The sequence below is a fragment of the Ascaphus truei genome, chromosome 7 (assembly GCF_040206685.1).
Source record: "Ascaphus truei isolate aAscTru1 chromosome 7, aAscTru1.hap1, whole genome shotgun sequence".
Classification (NCBI taxonomy): domain Eukaryota; kingdom Metazoa; phylum Chordata; class Amphibia; order Anura; family Ascaphidae; genus Ascaphus; species Ascaphus truei.
Genome location: NC_134489.1, coordinates 51,800,386 through 51,826,241, shown reverse-complemented (window position 1 = coordinate 51,826,241; position 25,856 = coordinate 51,800,386). Strand labels below are relative to the sequence as shown.

The 25,856-nt window shown below is 43.8% G+C and overlaps 1 protein-coding gene across 1 annotated transcript in view; it reads right to left on the bottom strand.

The window, feature by feature from the left end:
* Nucleotides 1-19,469, bottom strand: part of HIBCH (3-hydroxyisobutyryl-CoA hydrolase) — a 99,015-nt gene extending 79,546 nt beyond the window's left edge. Inside the window, exons 1-4 of the mRNA XM_075608371.1 lie at nucleotides 19,312-19,469; nucleotides 14,300-14,342; nucleotides 8,717-8,857; nucleotides 1,271-1,355 (exon numbers count right to left, since the gene is read on the bottom strand). Of these exons, the coding sequence (XP_075464486.1) occupies nucleotides 1,271-1,355; nucleotides 8,717-8,857; nucleotides 14,300-14,342; nucleotides 19,312-19,343 (301 nt within the window). The 5' untranslated portion in view covers nucleotides 19,344-19,469. The remainder of the gene's footprint in view (nucleotides 1-1,270; nucleotides 1,356-8,716; nucleotides 8,858-14,299; nucleotides 14,343-19,311) is intronic.
* Between the last annotated feature and the right edge of the window lie 6,387 nt (nucleotides 19,470-25,856).

The following is a 25,856-nucleotide window of genomic DNA, read 5'->3' as shown; positions in this document are numbered from 1 at the left end:
ACAGTCCTCCTCCGGTCACACTGGAGCATTCCTGGGGATACTCCTGCATTGCCCCGCGTCCCTGGGGTGAATGTTCCGTCACTAGGCTGGGGACCTTGAGGTGGAAGACTCTTCTCATTTTCGATCCACGTCTGTAGGCTCTGCTCAGGTCACTCTGTCAGATTAAGCTCTGAACTTTGCCCTACGCGTTTCGTTAGCAGGGCCTACAGACGTGGATCGTAAACGAGAAGAGTCTTCCACCTCAAGGCCCCCCCCAGTGACGGAACATCCGCCCCAGGGACGCGTGGCAACGCAGGAGTATCCCCAGGAACGCTCCAGTGTGACCGGAGGAGGACTGTGTACCTATCTGCGGACGATATCCATTGCCTGTACACTTTCACTATCCTGCGAGTAGGGTTCCGGTTTTAACCCACCGGACCGGCGGTCTCTCAGTCATCCACACATTAACCATTTTATGTTGTTTTACTTATATATTAAATTAGCTTTTTATATTTTTTCAGCCTTGTTTGTCTATATGTAGTGTTGTGTTGTTCTGTATTGTTTTTCATGTCATGTCAGTCTTTGTTTTATGTCACTAGTCAGCATCAGCTTAATTCAGTTGTTGGCAATATTGCACTATATTTCTTTCTGTGTTTTCTCCACATATCACGGAACGCACGGTGGAACTGCATCTGACCATCTGATAGTCAAGGATCAGAAGGGTTTTTGCATTTGGACACTTTTCCACACTACTGGACTTCCAGAATTTCATAAATTGGACTTGTACGGCACCGGTTTTCTTTTCTGTTTGTAATATGTTTCTCTGATTTGTACTAATCAATTCACCACCAGGCAGCCTACCCCGCCACTAGGGGGTACTCCTATAGAGTTCTTATCACCAATTCCTTTAGCGCTAATTATACACCACCTCTCTCTTTTTTGTTCAAATGTTTCTGTAGAAATACTCTAGCCCCTGTTCCGTATTTTGTGAAGTTGACTTCCCTGTGATGGAGAAGAATTCTGCTACATTAAAATGTATGGGACTTCAATGTTCTCCAAAATAGAGATATTGCTACACAGGGACTTCTGGGTATCGGTGCCTTTCAGTAGATATCAATGCCCTACAGTAGCAGAAGAGTTAAAAACGTTGCACTTGCAAAGCATTTCCCCTGTCAGACTCCCCTTCGAATAACATACATACTGCTTTCTAAAAGCTCTTACCAAATAGTCTTGGCAAACTCACACTCCTAGCAGAAAGATTTCAAATTAATTGGGATTTTTAAGGCCTCACCTTTGATGTCTCCACCAGCACAAAATGCTTTGTCTCCAGCCCCTTTAACAATCACTAGGAAGGTTTCTGGGTCTTCTTCCCAAAGCTGAAAATAAAGGAGGTACAAAAAAAAAATGTATTAAAACATTTTTTTTACAAAGTCCTGTGGCCTGACAAAATAATATTTGTCACTCAAAATTAATGTCACATTTAAAACAATACGTAGTATGATTATCGCAAAGAGAAGAGGTGTTCTATCCAAAAAGAGAATACTGTAGATACAAAAGACCACAACTAAATGCCTTAGGTTGTTATAGATTCTAAGTGAAATAAGTCTAAGTGAAAAATGTGTTTAAAACAATACACCGCAGGGCCCCACTTCTCTGCGATCTGGCGGTACCGAGAAGGGGGCCGCCATGTCTGCGCATGCGCAGAACGGGGAAGTCCAAGGTTGCACATGCGCAGAACGGAGGTCGCACATGCGCAGAAGGGGGAATTGCAAGTCCGGCATGCGCGCACGCCGAAAATCGCCGGTTCCCCTTTCCGGTGATTTTCGCTTTGCGGCGGGCCCTTAGATTGGTACCCGCCACATGCCCAGAGCCCTCCTGTATAGGACGGAGGGGAGGGACAAGAAACAGATAATGAACTAAATAGAATTGATAGGAATGGGGAAATAGCAAGGGGTCATGGAGGTAGAATGGGGGCAGGTGGGAGTTTGGCAAGCAGTGAGACACCCATATTAAATACAGATAATAGAAAACTTCTAAAGACTAAAACCAATTGGAGTAGAAAGGCAGGAATACAAGATAATAGTACAGACAAGTAAAAACCTTAAAATGTATGCTTGCGAATACAAGAAGCCTGACAGATAAAATGGGGGAGCTTGAATTAATAGCTACAAGGGAGCAGTATGATATCATAGGCATTACTGAAACATGGTGGGATGAAACTCATGACTCATGGGCAGTTAATTTAAAGGGCTATTATTCCCTTGTTTGGAAGAATCAAGCAAATAGAAGGGGAGGTGGACATATGTTAAACCGGATCTAAAATCAATTATAAGGAAAGATGTTTATGATGGGAATAATGAAAATGTAGAGACTTTGTGGATAGAAATTAGCAGTGGAGGAAAAAGTATAAAGAAAATGTTTGTAGGGATATGCTACTGTATAAACCACCAAATATCTGTGAGATTGAAAAAGCCAAATACTTTTATAAATGGGGAAGGCATCAAAACTAGGTTATGTTTGCATAACAGGTGATTTTCATTATCCAGACAGACTGGGACAATGAGATTAGCATTACAACGAAAGGAAACAGGTATTTGGGGGTGATGTGAGGGTGGGTTTTGGGGTTCTGGAGCTTGATGGGTTACGCAGCTGTTGTTGCTTGGAGGTGTGGCCCTCCTCCCCATGGTTTAAAGCTCACCCCACCCCACTTTCCAATTAGCAGTCTTTATCAGGATCCTGTGTATCCCAGACCCAGTATGGTCTTTCTCCCTCCAGCAGAAAAGAGAGGTGCATGAGAATTGTGCCAGGTTGTGTTAGGACCTGCAGATTGGGCATGTCGTGAAGTGGCTGCAGGCTTATAACCTTTTGGCCAAAGGGTTTAACTAAATGACCCTTTTTCATGAGCAGATAAGCACTGAGGTATTGCACTATGTGTTGTGTCATTTTGTATGATGCGCTGTCCTGTTTATGTAGGTATTTGGGGGTGCTTAAAAATTATATGACCTAGGTAGCGCATACAGTACCTGCAAAGACTGTTCCAAAATATAGAGGCTACCACTGACAGACTTGAAATTTACAGGGCACACCGAGCCCTGAGACCAAGGGACTATGAAGGATAAGGACACAGAGACATAACAAGGCTCCACTACTTTTCGATAAAGTAAGAGATCCTTCACAAAACCAGAAACCTGGACACGATCCATTTGAGGAAACAGACATACAGATTTTCACAGATATTGGCCCAATAACGCTGGCTAAAAGGAGGGAATTAAGGGAAATAAGTCTACTGTGAAGCCACTGGATCAGGTACCGTTGGGGGTTTCCCTTCCACCTTCAGTCCTCACACAAAGGAAATCAGGTTATAATGAGAAGACCAGCGGAGGGCCCGTACTTCATTGCAACCCTAGGCTGGAAGCCCCCCAGGAATCTTCAAGAGACACAGACCCGCACCTCGCTTACTACGGCGCGAAGAGTGGAACAGAGTAATGGCAAAAACCAAGAAAGGGCCAAAAGACAACGTGACGTCTAACACAACCAGTTGAGAAACAGTACCAGAAAAAAAGGAAAGGCTGCCTGATCAGACGGGCAAACCATGGCTGATTGCACCACTAGGCGATGAGCACTCGGTCAACCCACAGCAGGCCGATAAGTTACAAGAGTTCTGCGAATGAGAGCAGCAAATTGACCAGACTTATAAACTCTGAGGTTTGCGGTTGTTGCCCGGGGGGAGAGAGGGGGGTGTTGGCTGGAGGAGACGAGGGGTTAAGAGATATAAAATAAATAAATAAAAAAGAAGAATGATAAGCTAGACACTGGATGTACTGTGTAGTCAAAGTAGCTGATTGCAAACCAACTACACGAAGATATTAATCATTGAAGTGTCTTTGGCAGCGATTCCTCCTCTCTGTCCCCTACGGTTTGTTGTTAAATTTCAGTAAATAAGCGCATTTATAAACAAGAATTCATATGTTGGTTGATAGTTAACTAGGTTGTGCGTGTCTGAGCTACAGCGAAATCAGACAATAACGTAAGCAGCTTTTCGTTGAAGACAGACGAGTGAGAGCCGCAATATCAAGTGAACTCTGTATAACAATTTAGAGTTAGTGTTTTACCGAATAAAAGTTAAACCAATGTTAAGAGGATGTTTTTGATATGTATAAATTGCTCGAGATAAATCAATGTTTTTGCATATTAGTCACAAGTTAAGGATACTTTCTTTAACGTTGTTTTAATGCCCAACTTAGTCCTTCTTCATGTGAGCGTTCATTTGGGAGGCTAGGTGTTAATTTTATAACTTTATAAAGATTTTACAGTTACTCTTTGCACTATGGTTCTTTCTTTTCTCTTTTGAGTTACGCCACACACACCAAGACATCTCATGGATCTGCCACAGATTGGGAATCGCCTGTAAATGTTTCACTAAATGTGAGTATAACCATTGCAGTTGTATCAGTCAATTCTTGCGCCACCTGCATTTGCATATTACACCATTGGTGTTTTTCTATTTCTTCATAACGCACTGGATGTCCCCCGCTCCCTTATTCTTTTGGAACTACTGCCCATAAGGCAACCATGACAGGTAAAATTATAAGTATAGCTACACACAGAAAGAAGGAGAAGAGAAGCAGGATAGAAAAACAAAATGACAATCTTAGGAAAAATTAAAAGGCGTTTTAGCAAAATCCGACAGCTGGTATTAGTTCTAAAATAGATAAAGATAGAGGGGAACTCAAAAATATAATGATGGGAGATACAGAAAAAGCAATGCGTTGGACTAACCAACTTTATTATAAGAAGGGTAACAAAGCAGACAAATATCTGGCAGCGAAACGGCAGAATAAAATGTCAAGCTTAAATATATATAGCCTAAATACAGGACAATATGTACTGACCTTCAATCCAATAGAAATCAATAAGGAATGTGTGAAATATAGCAGCTTATATAATTTGAACAAGCAGGAAGACTTACTTGGGACTAGGATAAAAAAAATAGGCGAATATCTAGAAACATGCAGACTACCCAAGATAGATAACCTAACCGCTAATTCGTTAGGCGCCCTAATAAACGGCAGAAAAGGTCTCGGAGACTATTAATACTCTTAAAAATACCAAGGCCCTCAGCGGGTTTTCAAATTCATATTACAAAGAGTTTGAGTCTACCCTGAAACAATATCTTGTCAGATGGTTTAACATAATTTTAAAAGGGGAAGAAATGCCAAGCGAAATGCTCTAGGCATCCATAATTGTAATCACTAAGGAAGGGAAAGATCCCTCGTTATGTCCAAGTTATAGGCCCATATCACCGATTAACACGGATATAAAGCTCTTTGCCAAAATTCTGGCAACGTGCCTAAATAAAGTTTTGAACACCCTAGTCCACCCTGACCAGGTGGGATTCACCCCGGAAACGTAAAGCCTTGGATAAAATACGCTGGATTATTAATATTATGCATAATTGTAATACAGGTAAATCCCGTTATAACGCGGTCCTCGGGGTCCACCCCGAGACCACCGCGTTAGTAACGGGGTCGCGCTAATTTTTAAAAAAAATGGCCGCCGCGCGCCTGTTCGGGAGGGAGTGAGGAGGGAAGGAAGGAAGAGGTGTCCGGAAGCCCTACATGCGGGCCACATGCCTCCTCCCTCTCCCTCCCAGCCCCCTCCCTCCCAGCCCCCTCCCTCTCCCTCTCCCTCCCAGCCCCTTCCCGCGAGAGGGAGGCCCGGGGAACAGAAAAAAAAAAACTGCCGGAAGTCATCAGCTCCGGCGCGAGAGGGAGGCCCGGGGAACAGGTGATCAGCCGCCTGGACCCCCGCAGCACCAACCCCCCCAGCACCGTCACCTCCCCTCCCCCAGCACCATCACCCCCCCCTCGCAGGACCGGGCCCCCTCGCCCCGCCGTAGCGCAGGGTCGTCCTGCCACTCCGCGCAGCGCAGGGCCCCGTTACCCCCCCACCCCACAATGACGTCCCACCCCCCGCCCCTGGCCGTACCGCCAACCTACCCCCACCTACCTGCCCCCCCCCCCCGCGCTGCACCGGGCCATCCCACCAGCCCCCGCAGCATCGGGGGCCCCCGCAGCCATCACCCCCCTCCACCGCAGCGCCCCCGCCCTGCAGCCACATGTCTCACCAATCATCCCCAAGGTAAGGCTGATTTATGTATATGTGTATTGGGAGGGTGTGTGTGTGTGTGGTGTGTGCAGTGTGTGTGGTGTGTGCAGTGTGAGCAATGAGCAGTGTGTCAGTGTGTGCAGTGTGAGCAATGTGTGTGCAGTGTGTGTCAGTGTGAGCAGTGTGTGTGCAGTGTGTGTCAGTGTGAGCAGTGTGTGTGCAGTGTGAGCAATGAGCAGTGTGTGTGCAGTGTGTGTCAGTGTGTGTCAGTGTGAGCAGTGTGTCAGTGTGAGCAGTGTGTGTCAGTGTGAGCAGTGTGTGTGTGCAGTGTGAGCAGTGTGTGTGCAGTGTGTGCAGTGTGTGCAGTGTGTGCAGTGTGTGCAGTGTGTGCAGTGTGTGCAGTGTGTGCAGTGTGTGCAGTGTGAGCAATGAGTCAGTGTGAGCAGTGTGTGTGCAGTGAGCAGTGTGTGTGCAAAAAAAAAATGGGAGCCACGGAAAAACCGCATTATAATCGAATCGCGGTATAACGAGGCGCGTTATAACGGGGTTTACCTGTACAAAGCAAAGGCTAACTCTGATTCTAGGGTTAGATGTGGAGAAATCCTTCCACAGGGTAGCGTGGCCCTTATGTTCTGGGTTTTGACTAAGATGGAAATACACAAAAGTTTTATTAAATGTACAAAAGCTTTGTATTCTGGTCCAACAGCTATGGTACGTACTTCAGGCTATACATCGTCACCATTTTAAATTACAAATGGCACGCGTCAGGGGTGCCCGCTGTCCCCCTTGTTATTTGCACGGTGTATTTGCCTTAGCTTCAAAAATTAGATTAAACCCGAAAATAAAAAGGAGTATCTATAGGGAATAGAGAATACAAGGTATCTCTGCAGAGCATGTGACACAGTTGAAGAGTTTAGTAAACTTTCACATTTCAAGATTAACCACACAAAATCAGAGGATGTAAGCTTTTATATTCCCACAGTAGAAGAGGTAGATATGAAAAGAAGATTCCCAATTAAGTGGAAGCTTGATAGAATAAAATATTTGGGAGTGTTTATCACAAAGACATGTAAGGGACTCTGAGGCAAACTACCCTGAATTTACCAAAAATTTGAAGAAAAAAAGACAAAGATCTGGAACAACTAACAAATCTCATTGTCAGTGAGAATAACATCGGTAAAAATGAACCTGCTACCTTGTATGTTGTATTTATTCCAGGACCTACTGGTCACAGTACCACAAAAAGTTATTAAAGAATTGCAGAAAGAAAGCAATTTTATTTGTAATGGAAGAAAACCTAGAATAAAGAAAAAAACAATGATGTTGATCCAGGGAGTAATCTGATTGCCAATATTTGGAGTCAGGAAGGAATTTATTTTTCCCCTTAGGCGATCATTAGGTTATATTTCACTTGGAGGGTGGGGGGGTTGGTTATTTGCCTTCCTTTGGTTCAATATACGGTAAATACAAATATAGGATAAGTATCTCATCTAAATTTAGCACAGGCTGAACTTGATCCACGTACACTGTCTTTTTTCAACCACATCTACCATGTAACTGTATACACCTTTAATCAGTGCTTATTGCATTCTATTAAAAAGAGTTGGGGGGTCACACAACTAATAGCTAAAAAAAGATTTGAATCTTTTAGTCCAGATTCTTGCAGTTTTCTTGATACACGTTCAGAAGTTGGTTTGTTTAATCTCATGCACAGCAATTTGTATTTCTTGTATGCCACTTTCAAATGAAGATAAATGAATATCAATCTTAAGTACCATATTGCCTGATGGTCAAATCTGTACGAAGAGATATTTGATTGCACACACAGTACTTCAGGATGGTGCCCGATGCTGTAGATTATTCCCTTTACACAGTACATGTGCGTGCATATATATTTCTATATTTCAACATTGATGATTTATTCACAGTTGGGGTCAGGAAATGAGTGTTAGTTGGAAAGGAAGCTTTTATGATGTATTATTATTTTATTAGGTGTTTCTTTTCATAATTCCCTTGGTATGATAAAGACAATGATTCACATGGGTGGTCTTTGATTGGACCTAGCAGTTGTCATCTTTATATTGGGAAAAATTCGGAGAGATAGAATTTTTATTAATGGGTCGGGATGTCCGCTGTCTTTTCGTAATGTGTTCATGAAACAGAGATGACTATTGCAGATGTGTAGTAACAGAGTGGGAATTATTAACATAGTATATTTATAACAATTGGGAAAACAGAAATCCTTTATTTGGGCCCTCGGATCTATTGTCTTCAGACCATAAACCCAATCTTGTTTCCTGTCCCAACGCAATGATATAGGTAGCATTATTCTAGGTGGTTACAGGCAGACACACTTTAGGTAAGACCGTAAATTAGTCTTGGTGGTGGCAGCATAAATGAGGTGTAGTGCCACGGTTTTTGGAGCATTATTGCTCATTTTTAGTGCCCTACAGGAGGTAAGCGAGTCAGCTGGATGTTATTAACCATTTTCACATATACAGTCGTGCACATGGTAGTGGGATACCCAATTCTGATGTTACTAATAGTGACTTTACGGAGTGTCAAGTACTTTTTTTGGGGGGGGGGGGATTGCCTATCAGTTTCTATTTATTTACACAGAACAGCTTACCTTTAACTGAGGATAAATCTGCCGGATCATGTCAAGGTTTAGTGCGTTCAAAGCCTTTGGCCTGTTCAAAGTAATTATTCCTGCACATCCACTTTTTCCCAGCAGTACCTCTGCATCTGGAGCTGTGTGCTTGTTCATACTCTGGAAGAAACAGTTTTGTTACAGATGTAGTTAAATTAATTGTATTCTCTAAATCAGTCAAATTCATTGTATTCTCTAAACAAGTGTTTTTCAACAGGGGTTCCTGGAAAACCTTGATTTCCGCAGACATCCCTAAAGGGATCACTGTAGTTTTCAAGTCAGTTGAAAATTGTACCAAATACAGAAGAAATTACAATGCATCTGATCGCAGACACGCTATTAGAGAGGGTTGGATCCTTACAATGCATCTGATCTCATACGTGCTATTAGAAAGGGGTGGGGTGGTCGTCCCCTCCTATCCCTCCCGAAACAGATCGAGCGGTCCACAGACCCGGCGCCCGCATAGAAGAATGAAGGGTGAGAAGCCAGTAGACTCCTGCAGCACTCACTGTGGAAAGAAGGTAAGTGGACTGATAGTCCGTGAGAGTCTAGATATCTCCACAAGGGGGTCAATACACCCGAAGCTGATAGGATAGATGGGATAGATAGGATTAAAAGGAAAAAAAAAAAAAAAACCTTTTAATAATAATAATATACTAATAAACAGGTGAACACATAATACACAATTTGATTAAAAGTCGTTATGGGAGGCCACCGCCTAGGTGTGTATAGAATATAGCATACAACATATACCTCTGTTCCGTTTAATAAGGCCACATTATTACACACACACAATTCAGCTTATGAGTTACATACTGGGCTGCTGCACCTCTTAGAAGTGCTGGTGTGTTTCTCTCAATCATACTGCAATACCTCCCAGCTTCTGTATATACCATATACAGTATGGTGGCCTTATTAACCGGAAAAGAGGTATATGTTATATTCTATACATAACAAGGTGGTGGCCTCCCATGAGGACTTTTAATCACATTGTGTATTATGTGTTCATCTGTTTATTAATATATTAGAATTAAAAAAAAAAATTTTTTTTACTTTTTTTCCTATGTGGACATATATTATATGTGTCAATATCTGGTCAGCCTCTGGTCTATTGACCCCCTTGTGGAGATATATAGAATCTCACGGACTATCAGTCCACTTCCCTTCTTTCCACAGTGAGTGCTATATATGACTACGCTTATAGTGCAGAAGACGCGACGGCAGGCTACGGTCGCTGGAAAAATCAAATTGAGATGACATCCAGCGATCGCGACCAAGCTGTCACTCGCGCTTACTTTAAGCGCACACGACGGTGGCAATGCATTTGTTTTGACGCGATGTCGCTATAAGCGTAGCCTATAAGACCTTTTCAGGTTTTCCTTAGAACCTACCTTGTTAAAATTAGACACTGCATTCAACAAGAGTTTGCACAGTCAACACCCCTCACACTTCAGCACAGGTGGCACAATAAAACACTCAGTCGAAGACGGAGCCTCTGATTGAGCCACCTGTGCTAAAGCTGGGAAATCCATCAAATCTGACCTGTTGCTAGCTCTTGAGGATCACAGTTGACTACCCGTGCTCTATTCACTATAGATGAACATTATGCCAGATAATTAATGTCAGTACAACTCATAATATCAGGTATGAATCTGAAACGGGCAAAAGGACACAATGTTATTGATATAAAATGAGACGATATCGGTATTGCAAATATTAGATCATTAGTTTCCCTCAACAATAAAAGTGGGACTGTCACCAGTGATAGCCATGTATTCACCAGACTTCTCTGACTACGAGGGTGTGGGTATAATTACTCTGGGGGTTCAGGGAGAGAATTATGGGGGTGTTTTTGATGCGCTCTGATTAAATGGAGATTAAAAGAAGTCCCCTTTATCAGAGGAACGAGTCTTAAAAATGTCCCAGGGCAGAGTGTGACACATGGGAGATGACTGGTCATTCTCACAGATGAACTAATCTGGGGGTGGGGGAAGGGAAGGGGACAGGGGAAGGGGAAGCTCCCGCGTCAGCAAAATGAGAATAGTATATGAAATCAAATAACACACAAACTGGTGCAATAGAGGATAAACTATAATAACAACATAAACAGACAGACAAGTTCCTCCTTGAATGCACTCAGAAAGGTAAGTCAGAGCGATATGGTTGATAACATTAAAAACCTTTTAATCACCAAATAGTAAGAACATATTGTATAGAGGGAAATGGTAGAAGTAGTCCACGGCCAGTCCCTTAAAACAAACCAAGAAAAGATCTTCCTAAATAGGTGTATGGAAGATAGTGGGGACAATACACCACCTAGGTGTGGGCTACAGAAAACTGCAAAGTCTCGCCACAAGGTAACTTCAGACTTGAGAACCTGTCCTGTTGGCAGGAATTCTATTATCAAAAACCAGCACACCTGTAGAAAAAAGTATGCTGATACTAGATCTGAAGAAGGTGTGGGCTACAGAAAACTGCAAAGTCTCGCCACAAAGTAATTTCAGACTTGAAAACCTGTCCTGTTGGCAGGAATTCTAATATCAAAAAACCGGCACACCTATAGAAAGAAGTATGCTGATACTAGATCTGAAGAGGCGGTTCATATACAGTTCGTGAGTAATAAAGCCCTTACATCCGTATACATAGACCACAAGGAATGGGGGTGTATGTCAACTCCAGAACACAAATGAAGTCAACGAATGATGTGGAGAGTAATACATATAACATAAATTAAACCACATACATAGCTATTAACTACGTGGCTAGTGAGTTGTAACCTCTGCGTAGGGCAAGCACAAAGCATGCTCTGCTAGTGCCCAGAGGCACGGTTCAGTGACCGTATCCAGTTATGGCCTCAGAATAATATAACACAGTTAATGCAGAGGTCACTGCCCAAACAGGTGTATGGACGATAGTGGGGACAATACACCACCTAGGTGTGGGCTACAGAAAACTGCAAAGTCTCGCCACAAGGTAACTTCAGACTTGAGAACCTGTCCTGTTGGCAGGAATTCTATTATCAAAAACCAGCACACCTATAGAAAAAAAAGTATGCTGATACTAGATCTGAAGAAGGTGTGGGCTACAGAAAACTGCAAAGTCTCGCCACAAAGTAACTTCAGACTTGAAAACCTGTCCTGTTGGCAGGAATTCTAATATCAAAAAACCGGCACACCTATAGAAAGAAGTATGCTGATACTAGATCTGAAGAGGCGGTTCATATACAGTTCGTGAGTCATAAAGCCCTTACATCCGTATACATAGACCACAAAGAATGGGGGTGTATGTCAACTCCAAAACACAAATGAAGTCAACAGATGATGTGGAGAGTAATACATATAACATAAATAAAACCACTTACTAGCTACGTAGCTTTGTATGTGGTTTTATTTATGTTATATGTATTACTCTCCACATCATCTGTTGACTTCATTTGTGTTTTGGAGTTGACATACACCCCCATTCTTTGTGGTCTATGTATACGGATGTAAGGGCTTTATGACTCACGAACTGTATATGAACCGCCTCTTCAGATCTAGTATCAGCATACTTCTTTCTATAGGTGTGCCGGTTTTTTGATATTAGAATTCCTGCCAACAGGACAGGTTTTCAAGTCTGAAGTTACTTTGTGGCGAGACTTTGCAGTTTTCTGTAGCCCACACCTAGGTGGTGTATTGTCCCCACTATCTTCCATACACCTATTTAGGAAGATCTTTTCTTGGTTTGTTTTAAGGGACTGGCCGTGGACTACTTCTACCATTTCCCTCTATACAATATGTTCTTACTATTTGGTGATTAAAAGGTTTTTAATGTTATCAACCATATCGCTCTGACTTACCTTTCTGAGTGCATTCAAAGAGGAACTTGTCTGTCTGTTTATGTTGTCATTCTCACAGATGGAAGGTTAGGGGGCTTAAAAGGGTGATTTTGAATCCCTAAAGCAAGATTCACCCAGCTCTGTTACAACTCATAACACATGGATTTCATATTTCCTACTTCATGGCCCCTTGAAGGATCTAATATTATTTGCTTGTAAAGTATTGGGTTTTATGTTTTATTTTGTTAACTGTCTGAACCTACTCTATATACTGTACAGTACCTTTTTTTATTATTATTAATTCGCACTGCATGCCTTTTGTAATTTAAAAATCTAAAAAATGGATACGTCATGTCTGAATTCCAACTGAACATAGGACCTTTTGAAGAGAATGAGCGCATTTTGACAGGTTTTGCTAAATTGGGTTTTTGTTTTAAATACATATTTTTGTAGTACAAGGGGGACCGAGGACTCCTGAGGTTTAAGCCTTTAAACTAACCCCACTGGTTGCAGCGTAATTGGGGTGTACAGTAAGTGATCATGTTTGGTGCCCTGCAGGGAGTGGGACACATTAAATCCGTTACATAAGTATGTTTTCTGCTCATTTATGTGGGATTGCATTTTTGAGGTTCAGTTAATGCAGGGGTGCACAAACTGGGGGGTGCGGTGCTTGCAGAGGTCCCGCGCTCTTCCCCACAACATTTCAATGAGATGCCGGGGGAGCGCGCGAGGCCTCTGTAACTCCCTCTTACCTGGTCTCAGCCGGCTTCTGGCGTCAAATGGCAATGTGATGTTGTGACGTCAAATGACACCGCTGATGCCTCAAAGAAAAAAAAAGTTTGCACACCTGGCAAATATACTTTTTTTGGCTCTTATTGTGTGTCCATTACTTAATATTCTACCACTATACCAGGGATATATGGGATTACTGTGATTAGAGCTTTTATTAATCCACGTAAAAATGTATCATCTCAAAAAGTGTGCATTAATTAGATGGATTTTTTTTCTTTTTTATCATACCTTAAAAATAGCACATACTTTAAACACTTTGATCAGGGATTCAAATATCCATTTTATCACCAAATAATGGGCCATATTGAGGTGAATGGTCTAGTAACAGCGGTGCGCAAACTGGGGGGCAAAATTTGCTGGGGGGGGCGCGGCTGTTACAGAGGCCCTGCGCCCTTCCCCAAGGCATTAAAATTAAATGCCGGAAGAGGCGTGAGGCATCTGTAACATCACTTACCTGCTGCAAGCCGGGTCTTCGGTGACACGTCGCCATGGCAACGCTGCATCAAATGACGCCGTGGGGTCATGTGACGTGCCACGGCACCATGACAACGCGCGTTAAATGATGCGGTGGGGTCACGTGACATGACCCGCGACATCATTTGACGCCGGGTTCTTACCTTTTGGGTTAAGCTGGGGCACCCAGGCAGGGGGGCGCATGCAAAAAACGTTGCGCAACCCTGGTCTAGAAGGAGTTTTACATCATAGCACCGCTTAGTAAATATAGTCCACAGTTCTTTAATTTGAAACATGTTCTTTGTCGTTGGGTATGTCTAATATGCAATATTATTTTGCGTGAGAATTATAGGGATTTTAATACTGAGGGATATGCTGGGAAAAATGCCATTGTTCTTGTAAAACAACTTTTATTTTCTTATTTAGCCAGATTGCTATTAAAATTTTCTTTTGCTGTTTTGAGAAATCCTGCTATGCGGTTTTAAGAGGTAGATGCTCACCAAATGTTGTAGAATTATCTGCAGCCTGTTAACCGTCTTCAGCCTGAAATAGAATACAGCAAGTAAACACCTGCGCTTATCCCACAGGGAATGGTTAGTCAACTGTAATATATGGGTCTTCAGCGTCACTTTAAGCTTCCACATGCCCACATTAACAGGACAGTGGCTGCTCCCTTAGTACAGTAAGCCCCGTCACCATAGGCTCTCCTTTCACAAGGTGCGTTAATGTGGTAATATTTATACAATACTTCCTGTTTGTTTTATGGTCACTGCCTTTAAACACTAGCATTGCAGTACAGCATACAGGCCACATACATGACGACAAGAGGGGTGAATGTTATTGGAGCTCTCCAAAACTTACAAACATGGGAGGCCTGTTATGATACATCAGTGTGGCCTGTGAAAAGGAAAGATCCAGACCGTTTCGACCTTAGTAGGTAAGTTCGACCTTAACTTGAAAAAGACCTACTAAGGTCGAAACGGTCGTTGTGTATGGCGCAATAAATTTGACACTTTTGCAAATCCGTGGAGCGCTGGATCTTTCCTTTTCACAGTTCAAGCTTGGATATTTGTGACAGGTATCCCTTTGAACCAGCAGCACCGGTAATACTGTTTTGTTTATTTGACTAATGGTGTTCAGCATATCACTGTTCATTTGACATCAGTGGGGCCACCTTCTAATTGTGAAGTAAGCCAGCAATCCTATAACTGTTAGACCTTACAGAAATAGGCTGAGAATCAAAATCTGTGACAAATGTCACAGAAAATTACCTTTTTGATCTATATTATTGATATTAACAAAAAACACATGGTGTGCTGAAAATGGATAAGCAAACGTCACAGCTTGATCATATAAAATCAGTTTATAATGAAGTAACATTTGTTTTTTGTTTTTTAAACAGAATAAGATTTTTCCCATAAAGCGCTGACAAAGTACACCAAATTTTTACAGGCACCATAACTCCCTGCCCTAAAGAGCTTACCATGTAATTTTGAAGCACAGGGAGATAAAGTGACTTGGCTAAGGTTACAAGGACAGTGGACACTGGTACTCAAACCCGATTCATCGACTATATTACCACTGATCTACTCTCCTTCAGCCTTTACAGTTAACATAATATATATATACAGTGGTCGACAAACCACCAAAAAATCTACTCGCCACACAAAAAAATCTACTCGCCACCTAGTACCAAACGTGTGGTGCTTGTGCCAATAGGAGCTCGCCACGATGTTAAATCCACTCGCCCGGGGCGTGCAAATGTATAGGTTTGTCGAACACTGTATATATATATATATATATATATGAAATCAATAGCTTTCGTAAGAGGAAACAAATTTGTAATAAGATTGATAAAGAATTCATTTGAGTTGGATAAGCAAGTTAAACTAACATTTAAAATATGTCAATAATAGTGATGTACTGAGTACAGGCATACCCCGCATTAACGTACGCAATGGGACCGGAGCATGTATGTAAAGCGAAAATGTACTTAAAGTGAAGCACTACCTTTTCCCACTTATCGATGCATGTACTGTACTGCAATCGTTATATACGTGCATAACTGATGTAAATAACGCATTTGTAACAGGCTCTATAGTCTCCCCGCTTGCGCACAGCTTTGGTACAGGTAGGGAGCCGGTATTGCTGTTCAGGACGTGATGACAGGCGCATGCGTGAGCTGCCGTTTGCCTATTGGGCGATATGTACTTACTCGCGAGTGTACTTAAAGTGAGTGTACTTAAAGCGGGGTATGCCTGTACCAGGTAATAACCCGGTACCCGGCACTTTTTCCAGATACCCGGAAATTACCCAGACCCGGCACCAAGGTGCTGGAACCGGGGTCGGGTAAATTCCGTTCTGCTCCCTCTTACCTGCAGCCGGTGGCGGAGGGTGAGTTAGACCGCTGCGGAGGGTGAGGAGAACCGAAGCGACATCGTGGGAACTGCGGCAGACATCCTGGTGGCGGTGGCAGCAGACGACGTCCTTGTTGAGCCGGTGGGAGCAGCGGGACACATAACAGCTGATGCCGGAGGGAGCAGGGGAACCATGTGACCAGAGCAGGAGCGTTACTATTGGACAGCCAGAGAGAAGCTGTCCAATAGTAACGCTCTTTCGTCGGTCACATGGTTCCCCGGCTCCAATCGGTATCAGCTGTGATGTGTTCTGCTGCTCCCACCGTCTCAACAAGGACGTCCTCTGCTACCACCAAGATGGCTGCGATGCTCCTACAATGTCGCCGTGTTCGTCCTCCTCACCCTCCTGCTCCGGCCGCAGGCAAGTCTATGCTACCCGACCGTGTAAAATTTCTATTTATGGTGGGTACCCGGCAATTTTCAGGACTCGGTACAACACTAGTCAATACTCTAAAATAAAATTGATTTTTAAACAGCAGTGGGCAGTAGTGAATAACATTTTAAAGGAGCAACCCAAATGGACGTTTTTCTGTGTGAATTTTTCCGTTTTTTAACATAGGATTAAAGCAGGAGGTCTCCAGAGCTGAACCCCATTCATTTCAACTCCGGAGACCCTCCCATTCCCGAGATACTTACCTTCGAAGGGGGTGCCAGTATCTGCTGCACGTTTAAAGCTCCCGCTTCACGTGAGCCAATAGGAAGCCACACCGGAAGGATGTCACGGCTTCCTATTGGCCTGCAGGAGCTGTGAACAGCCACCATTACATGATCCCTGCTAACCGAGCGGCAGGTATCTCCCTCCTGAAGCAGGGGGTCCCCGGAGCTGAAATTCACAGGGTTCAGCTCGAGAACACCTGCTTCAATCCTATATTTAAAAAAATAAAAGTCGCCCGCTTGGACTGCCGTTTCAATACCTGGCTTACACTGTGTGTTAGGGCTCTTCAACTAGCTCTTTAGAGGCCAGATCAAAAAACATTTAGGAGACAGGCCACAAGCTTATTGTAATATCATTTTAGATACATTATATTTAAACATTTTGCAAGCATTTATACTATTTATACTTCTGTACCATATATTCACATTACCTTAACTCAGGGGTGCGCAAACGTTTCAAGTCGCTCTTCATCCTCCCACCCCCTCCTCTTACCTGCTCTCTGGCATCTCCTCCTCTTGCATTATCAGGGCAACCTGTCTCCATTTGGCGTTGCCGCTATGAGAAGATGCAGGAGAAGCCGTAGAAAAGGTAAGAGGCGGTTACAGAGGCCCGCGCTCTCCCCCCGCAATCAATTTAAAAGTTGTGGGGAAGACAGCAGGGCTTCTGTAAGCGCGGGGCTCGGTTCGGCGTCCTACATAGAAAATATAGCGCCCCTGTCCGCCTTAACTTACAAGTGAGTTTCACCATGAAAAACTGCACTGAGCTGCATAAGCAACTGCTATAATATGAAAGTAGCATGGGTAGAGTGCAAAGATTACACCAAAGCCCTTAACGGGCCACATTTGGCCCACCGCCGCTGGTTGAAGAGCTCAGCCTTATGTAATAACCATGCAATATAACAGTGATGTTCTACTAGTGTTCTGCGGTACCCTACAACTCAGCAACAGGCTGTTAAATGTTATTTTGGAATGTTCTAAATCACATAGAAAGATGTAGTACAGGAGTATATGTAGGTACCTTCGATACATAGTCCTGCATAGCAAAATATAGTTTTAAAGGGTTTCACAATTTTTGGCGAGTTGAGAACCAGTAATTTATATCCGAGATATTACAGGGACCAGCAATACAATGCTTTAGTTTAATGTATGATTTTATTGCATCATTCATGTGTTTCTTGGTCGAAGTGCGATTGTATTTTAAATCTTGAGATTCTCTTGACAAAAGGGTGTGTCCCAAAACGTTGAGGATTTCTCAGGTGTCAGAACTGTTTGTACTGTGTATATTATATTGTTATACTGTGATTTTTTTTGTACTATTTTGGACTTATTCAATATTGAAACATATTGCTTTTGTGTACCTCATTTTGAATACAGAAGTTGTTTGAGTTTCTTTCCCGGACTGCCTTTCCATCAGTACAATAACCTTAAAATGTATCCAAGATACACAACTCTTTATTGTAAAGCTACTATGTACATGTATTGGTGCTATACTGGGTGTATGAATAAAAATATACCTTCAACTCTTACTGTACACTTACTCCTACCATGTCTATGTGCCTTCCACCATACCACTTGGGGTGCTTGTTGAATCTGCACCTATCAGCACACCAAATCAAGTCAATAAGAGTAGATGCCAGACAAGGTGTGCAAACCCATAGTGGCACTTGCTGAATCTGCCCCTTAGACTGTAAGCTCATTGAGACCGAAATGCTTCTCTCGGTTTCATTTTAAGTCAGGCGTCATTAGCCAACTTCTGTATTTTTTTCCCTGTAGTTTGGCTGACCTGTACCCTCATGTACTGGTGCAGCGGCCGTTATTCGAACACTTCACGCATCATGTACATCGAAACCGCAGGATGAATTCCAGCCTTCCCGCACTAAGATGCGAGCTTGGCGAGAGCAGAAAAACGAATTTTAGTGTTCTGGCTTTTAAAAACATGAAATTGACACAGTAGCACAGTACTTTACACATTACAATTCATCAAATTTTATTGCAAACGAAGAAACAGAATCCATGAAATTCAAAGAAAACATCTGCGATAAGCGCGGGTGCCTGGGGCGATTAGCTGCGTTCATGCTGCGTGGGGAACAGCAGAGAACTCAAAATCGGCGCCGAGATGTGTTCGAATAACGGCCGCTGCATCAGTAGCAAGAGGGATTTATTACCTCTCCATAATTACACAGGAAGGGATTTCATACCAAACTGTTTGTGCATGTGTGTCCTTATTTCTATGTAACTGTTCATGTAATTATCAAATCTCTGTACCCCCATTGTGTCATGCTGCAGAATATGGTGGTGCTTTACAAATAAACCAAAATTCATATAAATTATCCAGGGATCTGTAATCCCCATCTATTAATATGATCTTTTTATCTAATATTCCAACTTCACTGCCCATGTATTATTCACACATACTCCTAATGTTTGCATCAGTAGCGTACCTGAGCTGGGATCTCAATAAAGCTGCACTCATCTCAGTGCTGAAATCAGGTGGGCACACTGGATTGTGCTGTATTCTCTATATGCTGCCTCTTACACACCGATCTACAATGCCAAACAACACATGTCCAGGAAGTACAGCAGAACTGTTGCCGGCTGATGACGTTTTGGCTTCATTGCCCTCTGTTTGTCTGTAACTGAAGGACAGGACATTCATTTTTTTTCAACCTCAAAACTTTAATAATACCGTACAATAAATATTTAGTTCTGATAATGCAGTTCCAGTTACTTTATTAGAGTGACATATGTACTCATAAATTATGTACATTTTACAATATATTATGTTCATTTGATTTTCAATGTAATTTTCTGTATATTTGTATTTCATTTGAAGCATTCAGATCTGGATTCAGATTTATTTTGATGATGGCAAAAAAACCACGTAAAAAGTTAAATATCTTAACATTGACTTTATAACTTTTAAAATAACCTTGTCATGGGTTCCTTCAAATTCTCCACCTATTGTACAATATATTTCTATTTTTTTCTGTAATGTCCTTTTTATGCTGGAATATTCTGTTATTTCCCTTGAGTCATCTGGATGATGAAAATAAAACACTGATTTTTATCAGCGAGATTTCACATCTAATTTTTTATAATATGGAGATCCGGTTTTATTTTTGCAGAAAAAAGGAGACCAGGAGACCATTTACTAGAGCAGGGGTGCTCAACTTTAGTCCTCAAGCCATCAGTCCCTGCTTCAGCACAGGACACAGGTGGCTCAATCAGGCTCCTCTGATTGAGCCACCTGTGCTGAAGCTGGTGTAGCCAGGTCTCCCCAGACTGTCAGCACCCCCCTCACCCAGCTGCCGATCGCGGGTGCCGCCGCGTCCAATGGCGGCGCCGTCCGGCGATTGCAGGGGTGAGCGCGGTCAGGTCCCGGCTCGGGGGTTGCTGGGGACGCGTGCGGCCGGTTGCCAAGGCCGCACGCGCGTCACGGGGATCCCGGCGCTCCGAGCGGAGAGGGCGCCGCCATTGCCCCTTAGCTCGCGCATGCGCAGTGGTCGCGCATGCGCAGGGAAGCCTCTAGAGCCAGGGAGAAGTCGCGCGAGTGCGACACCAGGTAGGGAAAGGTTAAGGCAGCACCAGGGAGATCGCGCATGCGCAGTACAGCGCCCAGGAAGCCCGCGAAACCCTAGCCTATTAGAGGAGGCCCTAGGTAGGGACTACGAGTCCCAGGAGCCTCTGCGCGCCCCACGTGATGCCAGGGAGCCAATAGGGCTTAGGATCTCCAGGCAGGCAAGAGATACATTTTCGCGCGCTTGCACCACGTTAGTTAGTTGGAGCAGGGGAGCTGTGAGGGAAGGAAGGGTGCGGGGAGAGAGTGCAGCTCCTGCACCCAGATAGGTACCCACACCCCAGGTAGGCCCCAACTCCCCACTAGGTTAGTGGGTAAATGCTGAGGGAGGCCCAAGATAGGGACGCTGCCCTTAGTGTTAGTGTGCTGTCTTGTCAGGGTCACGGCTGTCAGTACCGTGGGGCCTGACAGGCAGGCACAGTGTTGTGTAGCACGTTGGCTGCACACATCCAGTGGGTCACAGCTTGTTGCGGCAGGCGCTGGGACTAGTTTAGTAATAGTCAGGACCGGGAAGAGTTAGGGGAGTGGGGCAGGTTATTAACCCCTGTAGGCCTCTAGGAGTTCCCCCTAAGCCATCTAATACACAAGTGCACCAACGGGCCCTTAGTTAATAGTGACTGCGCAGTCACCCATGTTCTCTCCAAGAGTGCGGGACATTGGGTGGGGATTCTCGGGACACTGGGTGGGATCACCTGGTGTTGGGGAAGCGTCCTGCGCGACGCATTAAGTGTCTCCTCTGTAGAGGGACACAGGTTATTATGATATTGCCGTGATATGTTGTCTTGTCTGTTAGTAAAGTCACTAGTTATTATACATCACTGTGTATTGGTTATTTGTATGTGTCCTCCGAGGAACCACTCCCCCTATGGTGGGAGCCATCGCAGGTGGAGGCGCTGTACCGAGTAAGTGGTTGTCCATAGTATTGTAATTGCCCCAGGTTCCCCGTGGCGGAAGCTCAGCCCTCCTGTGAGCCAACAGGTAACGCACCAAACACCGAGTAACACTGTATGTTTCTCCGCACCCACAGTCTAATCTGCGATTGGGGGGGGGAAACCCGTTACACTGGGATATCCTGAAAGCCTGACCTGTTGAGAGGGGGGGCTTGAGAATTGGCATTGAGCCCCCCTGCACTAGAGCAGGGGAGCGCAGACTTAGTGCTGCGCCCCCCTGTCTCTCTCCCCCCAGCCGCCTACCTTCATCCACGTCAGATAACGCAGCGGGGTCATGTCACATCACGTCACGTGACCTGCTGCGTCATTTGACGCCTGTCACGTCACATGGCGCCGTGGCGTCAGATGACGACGCATCACAGCCGTCTGAATCCCGGTAAGTAAACAGTTGCAGCGGCCTCACGCGATCCCCCAGCATTTCATTTAAATGCCTGGGGGAAGAGTGCGGGACCTCTGCAACTGCCTGCACCCCCCCCCCCCCCAGCAAAATCTCCCGGCCCCCCTGGGGGTCGCGCAAACTTTGCGCACCGCTGCACTAGTGTGATAGTTGCAAAGCTAGCGACTAAGGGGATTATTCTGTAGACTGTGATGGCACGGGATTGCCGCTATAACAATTAACAGAAAAATCCCCTAAGACTTTTTATGTATGAGTTGCGTCAGAGCTGATCTGAGGTTAAAGAACACTTGGGTTTTGGTGGTGTTTTTTTGTTTTTTTTATTATTCAAATGTTTATATAGCCATGGCTCTTTCAGCTATCTTTTTGCCCCCGTCACGTAAGTTCTCCTACGTACAGACAGTGACAGGCTATCCTGTGGGGTTTGCCCCCCTCACGTAGCCTCCCTGAGTGGCAGGAGAGGTGGTGACACTGGGTCTGTGTTGCATGGTGCACACGGTGTGCCCTCCCCTTTTGCATGAGGGAGGATGTTCTAAATTATAGGAGTCAGTTCTCCTCCGCCCCTCCTGGGGATAGGTGTGTGTGTTGGAGTTCCCTTCAGCCCCTCATGGGTGGAGGAGCCAAGATCTCTGCTTAGCACAAGGCCTCGTCACATTATCTGCTGGCCAGCACCATCCAAGGGCCTGAAACCCCTACTCTACTATATGCAACGCTGTTATACCATCCTGCGGTGGTTGCTGTAAATAAAGATCCTGTTTATATACCTCTGGCTGGGTTGCAGTCTATTAGCCTGAAGTATAGGAGTAAGACTGTCATGGTTAGGGTTGCCAGGTGGCTTGTCCAAAAATACTAAACACCCCACATATAAAAAATACACCCACACCCCCCAAATACATTTAAAAAAACACCTCCACCTCCCCAAATACATTTAAAAAATACCCTCACCTCCCCCAAAAACATTTTAAAAAAATACCCCCACCTCCCCAATACATATAAAATATACCCCCACCTCCCCAATACATATAAAATGTACCCCCACCTCCCCAATACATATAAAATATACCCCCACCTCCATTACATTTAAAATATACCCCCAGCTCCCCAATACATATAAAGTGTACCCCCACCTCCCCAATACATAAAAAATGTACCCCCACCTCCCCAGTACATAGAAAATATACCCCCACCTCCCCAATACATTTAAAATATACCCCCACCTCCCCAGTACATAGAAAATATACCCCCACCTCCCCAATACATTTAAAATATACCCCCAGCTCCCCAATACATTTAAAATATACCCCCACCTCCCCAATACATTTAATATTTTCCCTCAACCTCCCAATACATTTAAAATATACCCCCACCTCCCCAATACATTTAATATTTTCCCTCAACCTCCCAATACTTTTAAAATATACCCCCACCTCCCCAATACATTTCAAATATATAACCCCACCTCCCCAATACATTTAAAATATACCCCACCTCCCCAATACATTTCAAATATCCCCCATCATCATGATCTCATCTCCCCAGGCTGGCCCCCATCACCATCTTATCCCCCCCGCATTATCATCTTATTCCCCCCCCCTCCACCCCGTCACCATCTCACCCTGCCCCCCCATCCCCCAATCTGTGTCCTTACCTTATTGCCAGGAAGGACACAGACGTCTCTGAGCCGCCGGAGTGTGGGCTCCGCCCCCATTGTCCTCTGATTGTACCACTCTCTGCACTGCCTGCCCTCGCGACGCCCTGCGCCACCGCAAAAATGGTAATACCGGACACATATGTGTACGGTATTACCTCCGATTTTATACCGGACAGGCAGCGGAAATACCGGCCTGTCCGGGTGAAAACTGGACACCTGCCAACCCTAGTCATGGTAGGGACTTCCTGCAGTTATACTGCATCCTGCTGTGACTGGAGGCGCTGTGACCATATGGAAAGAAGCTAAGGATCACAGAAAGCCTGTCCTGTTACCCCACAACATCGCGGACACTCGGCTCTCCTGGACCCTCACAGGAATTACCGCAACACAGACATCAGTAGCAACATGTTTCCAGAGATGGGGGGAAACAGGGCTACATTTCATTAAGGAAAACACCTGGAACCCAATGGCGGTGTTCTTTATCAACAAAAGGGAAACACCATTTCTAAGAAATTAACATTTTAAAAAGTGGTTATACTTTCATAAGTGTGTAAACATAGCTACTGTAGCTTTACTCATTTGACTGCATTGGAATGAAAAAAGCTGCTGAGAATAGAAGCAGCTAAAGATACAGTGTACAGCATTTCTAGAAGCCTCAACATTGACAGGTTTACATGTGCTAGCAATATATTGGATATCGAGTAGAAAATATCAGCTTTGATACTTTATTTAATGGTTTTGGTAATTTTTACAATAATTGTATGCTGTCATTCTTGACCTAGATGTGCTCCTGTGCATATCTCTGCAAACTGGGTATTTGATAGCTTTGAAATAGCCTAGACATTCCAACTTGGCTACTGGAAGAAGCAGTCATAGGGCCAGCAGACCTCCAACCCCCTCCAACGTACCTTAGTTGTACAGTAGTAATAGAGTTTACAATAGTGTCTAAGTGACGTAATCAATGTTTCCATTGGCATGTTGTTACCCAGAATCCTTGTCTGCATATTACCCATTGTATGTTTGTAACAGGGGACTTATCCCTGTTCAGTAATGTGCCTTTAATCTAGCAGTGTGGTAGTTAATTACTAAACACCACCTGCCTGATTAGATTGTTTACAAAAACCTGTCTGTTCAGACAGGAAGTGACTCTCTTTAGCTCTGACTGAGAGCTGACCTTTGGAGAGACAGAGCAGAGGTTCTTGAGTCCCAGGAGAGACTGACCAAAAGAAACCCAGATCTCTGAAGACACCAAATAAGACTTCTAAACCTGGATGCTGATATTTTTCTGTGCACGCACGGGTGAGGTTCCAGGAGAGCAGAGAAGCTTACTCTACAGCAACTAAACAGATAAGACTTTCATTATTAAGAGACTGCTTATATCTGCTTATTTTCATGTTATGTGTTTGGGCTGGGAGAAGCTTAACTAATGGAGATGTGAACTAATTGCAAGGATTTCACTAGAAATACTCCCAAGTGAATGGAAGCTTTGTTCCCCCCCCCCCTGTAGTTTGGATAATTTCCTAATGAAAAGGAAAAGGCACAATAAAGCCTATTATAATTTCACATTATAAACGTCTCCAAATTGTGTACCTCTGTGAACGTCCATCTACATATGGTGTCCGAGGTGGGACAAGAGGCGTCCTTGTAGTTAAAAAGGACCGGAGATTTTTATGTGAATTTTTTTTTATGCTTTTTGCCTACAAACAATCTGAGAGAAAAAAAAAAAAAAAAAACCTCATGCAGCAGAGATCGGAATTAAAGGGATACACACCACTGAAACTTACAAAAACCCAGAAGAGACTGCTGAAGTAGCTAAACCTTATTTTGCCTATCACAAAGTGTAATATGGTCATTGAAATAGGGGTCTTTGCCTTTCAGCCATAGTCAGGGTTCAAGAAGTGAGTCAGCCCTTGGAAAGGGATAGGTGTTTGTTGTTTTCAAAAGTTTCGCTGAAGCAGTGAATACATTTGGTGACCCACGAGTGGTACTGATTTTGCAGATAAAGGTTGCCACACCGCATAGGACTACCAGCTGTGAATGGAGTATATGCAGAAAAGTGTGAAAATTGATACAAGACTGTGCTGAAGCAGGGGAATTTTTTGCAAACCAATGCTGAGTGTAAAATTGCCCTATAGGGGGAAAAAGTGATATCTTAACTGTGTAAAAGGTTTTTTCAAAACCAATTGCTGAATGTTGAGTTACCCTGCCGGGAATGAAAGAAATAGTCCACTGCAAAGAATGTTTTTTTTCTGCAAGTAAAAAAAGTCTGCCTATATATATCTTGGGAGCAAAAACAGACACCCAAAGTGTGAAGTGTGAATGCCATAATACCCAAAGATGAGACTGAAAATTACTGACCTCAGGCAGAAAACCAAATTCTGTTGCTGAAGCAGGGAGATTGCACCCTGCAAGAA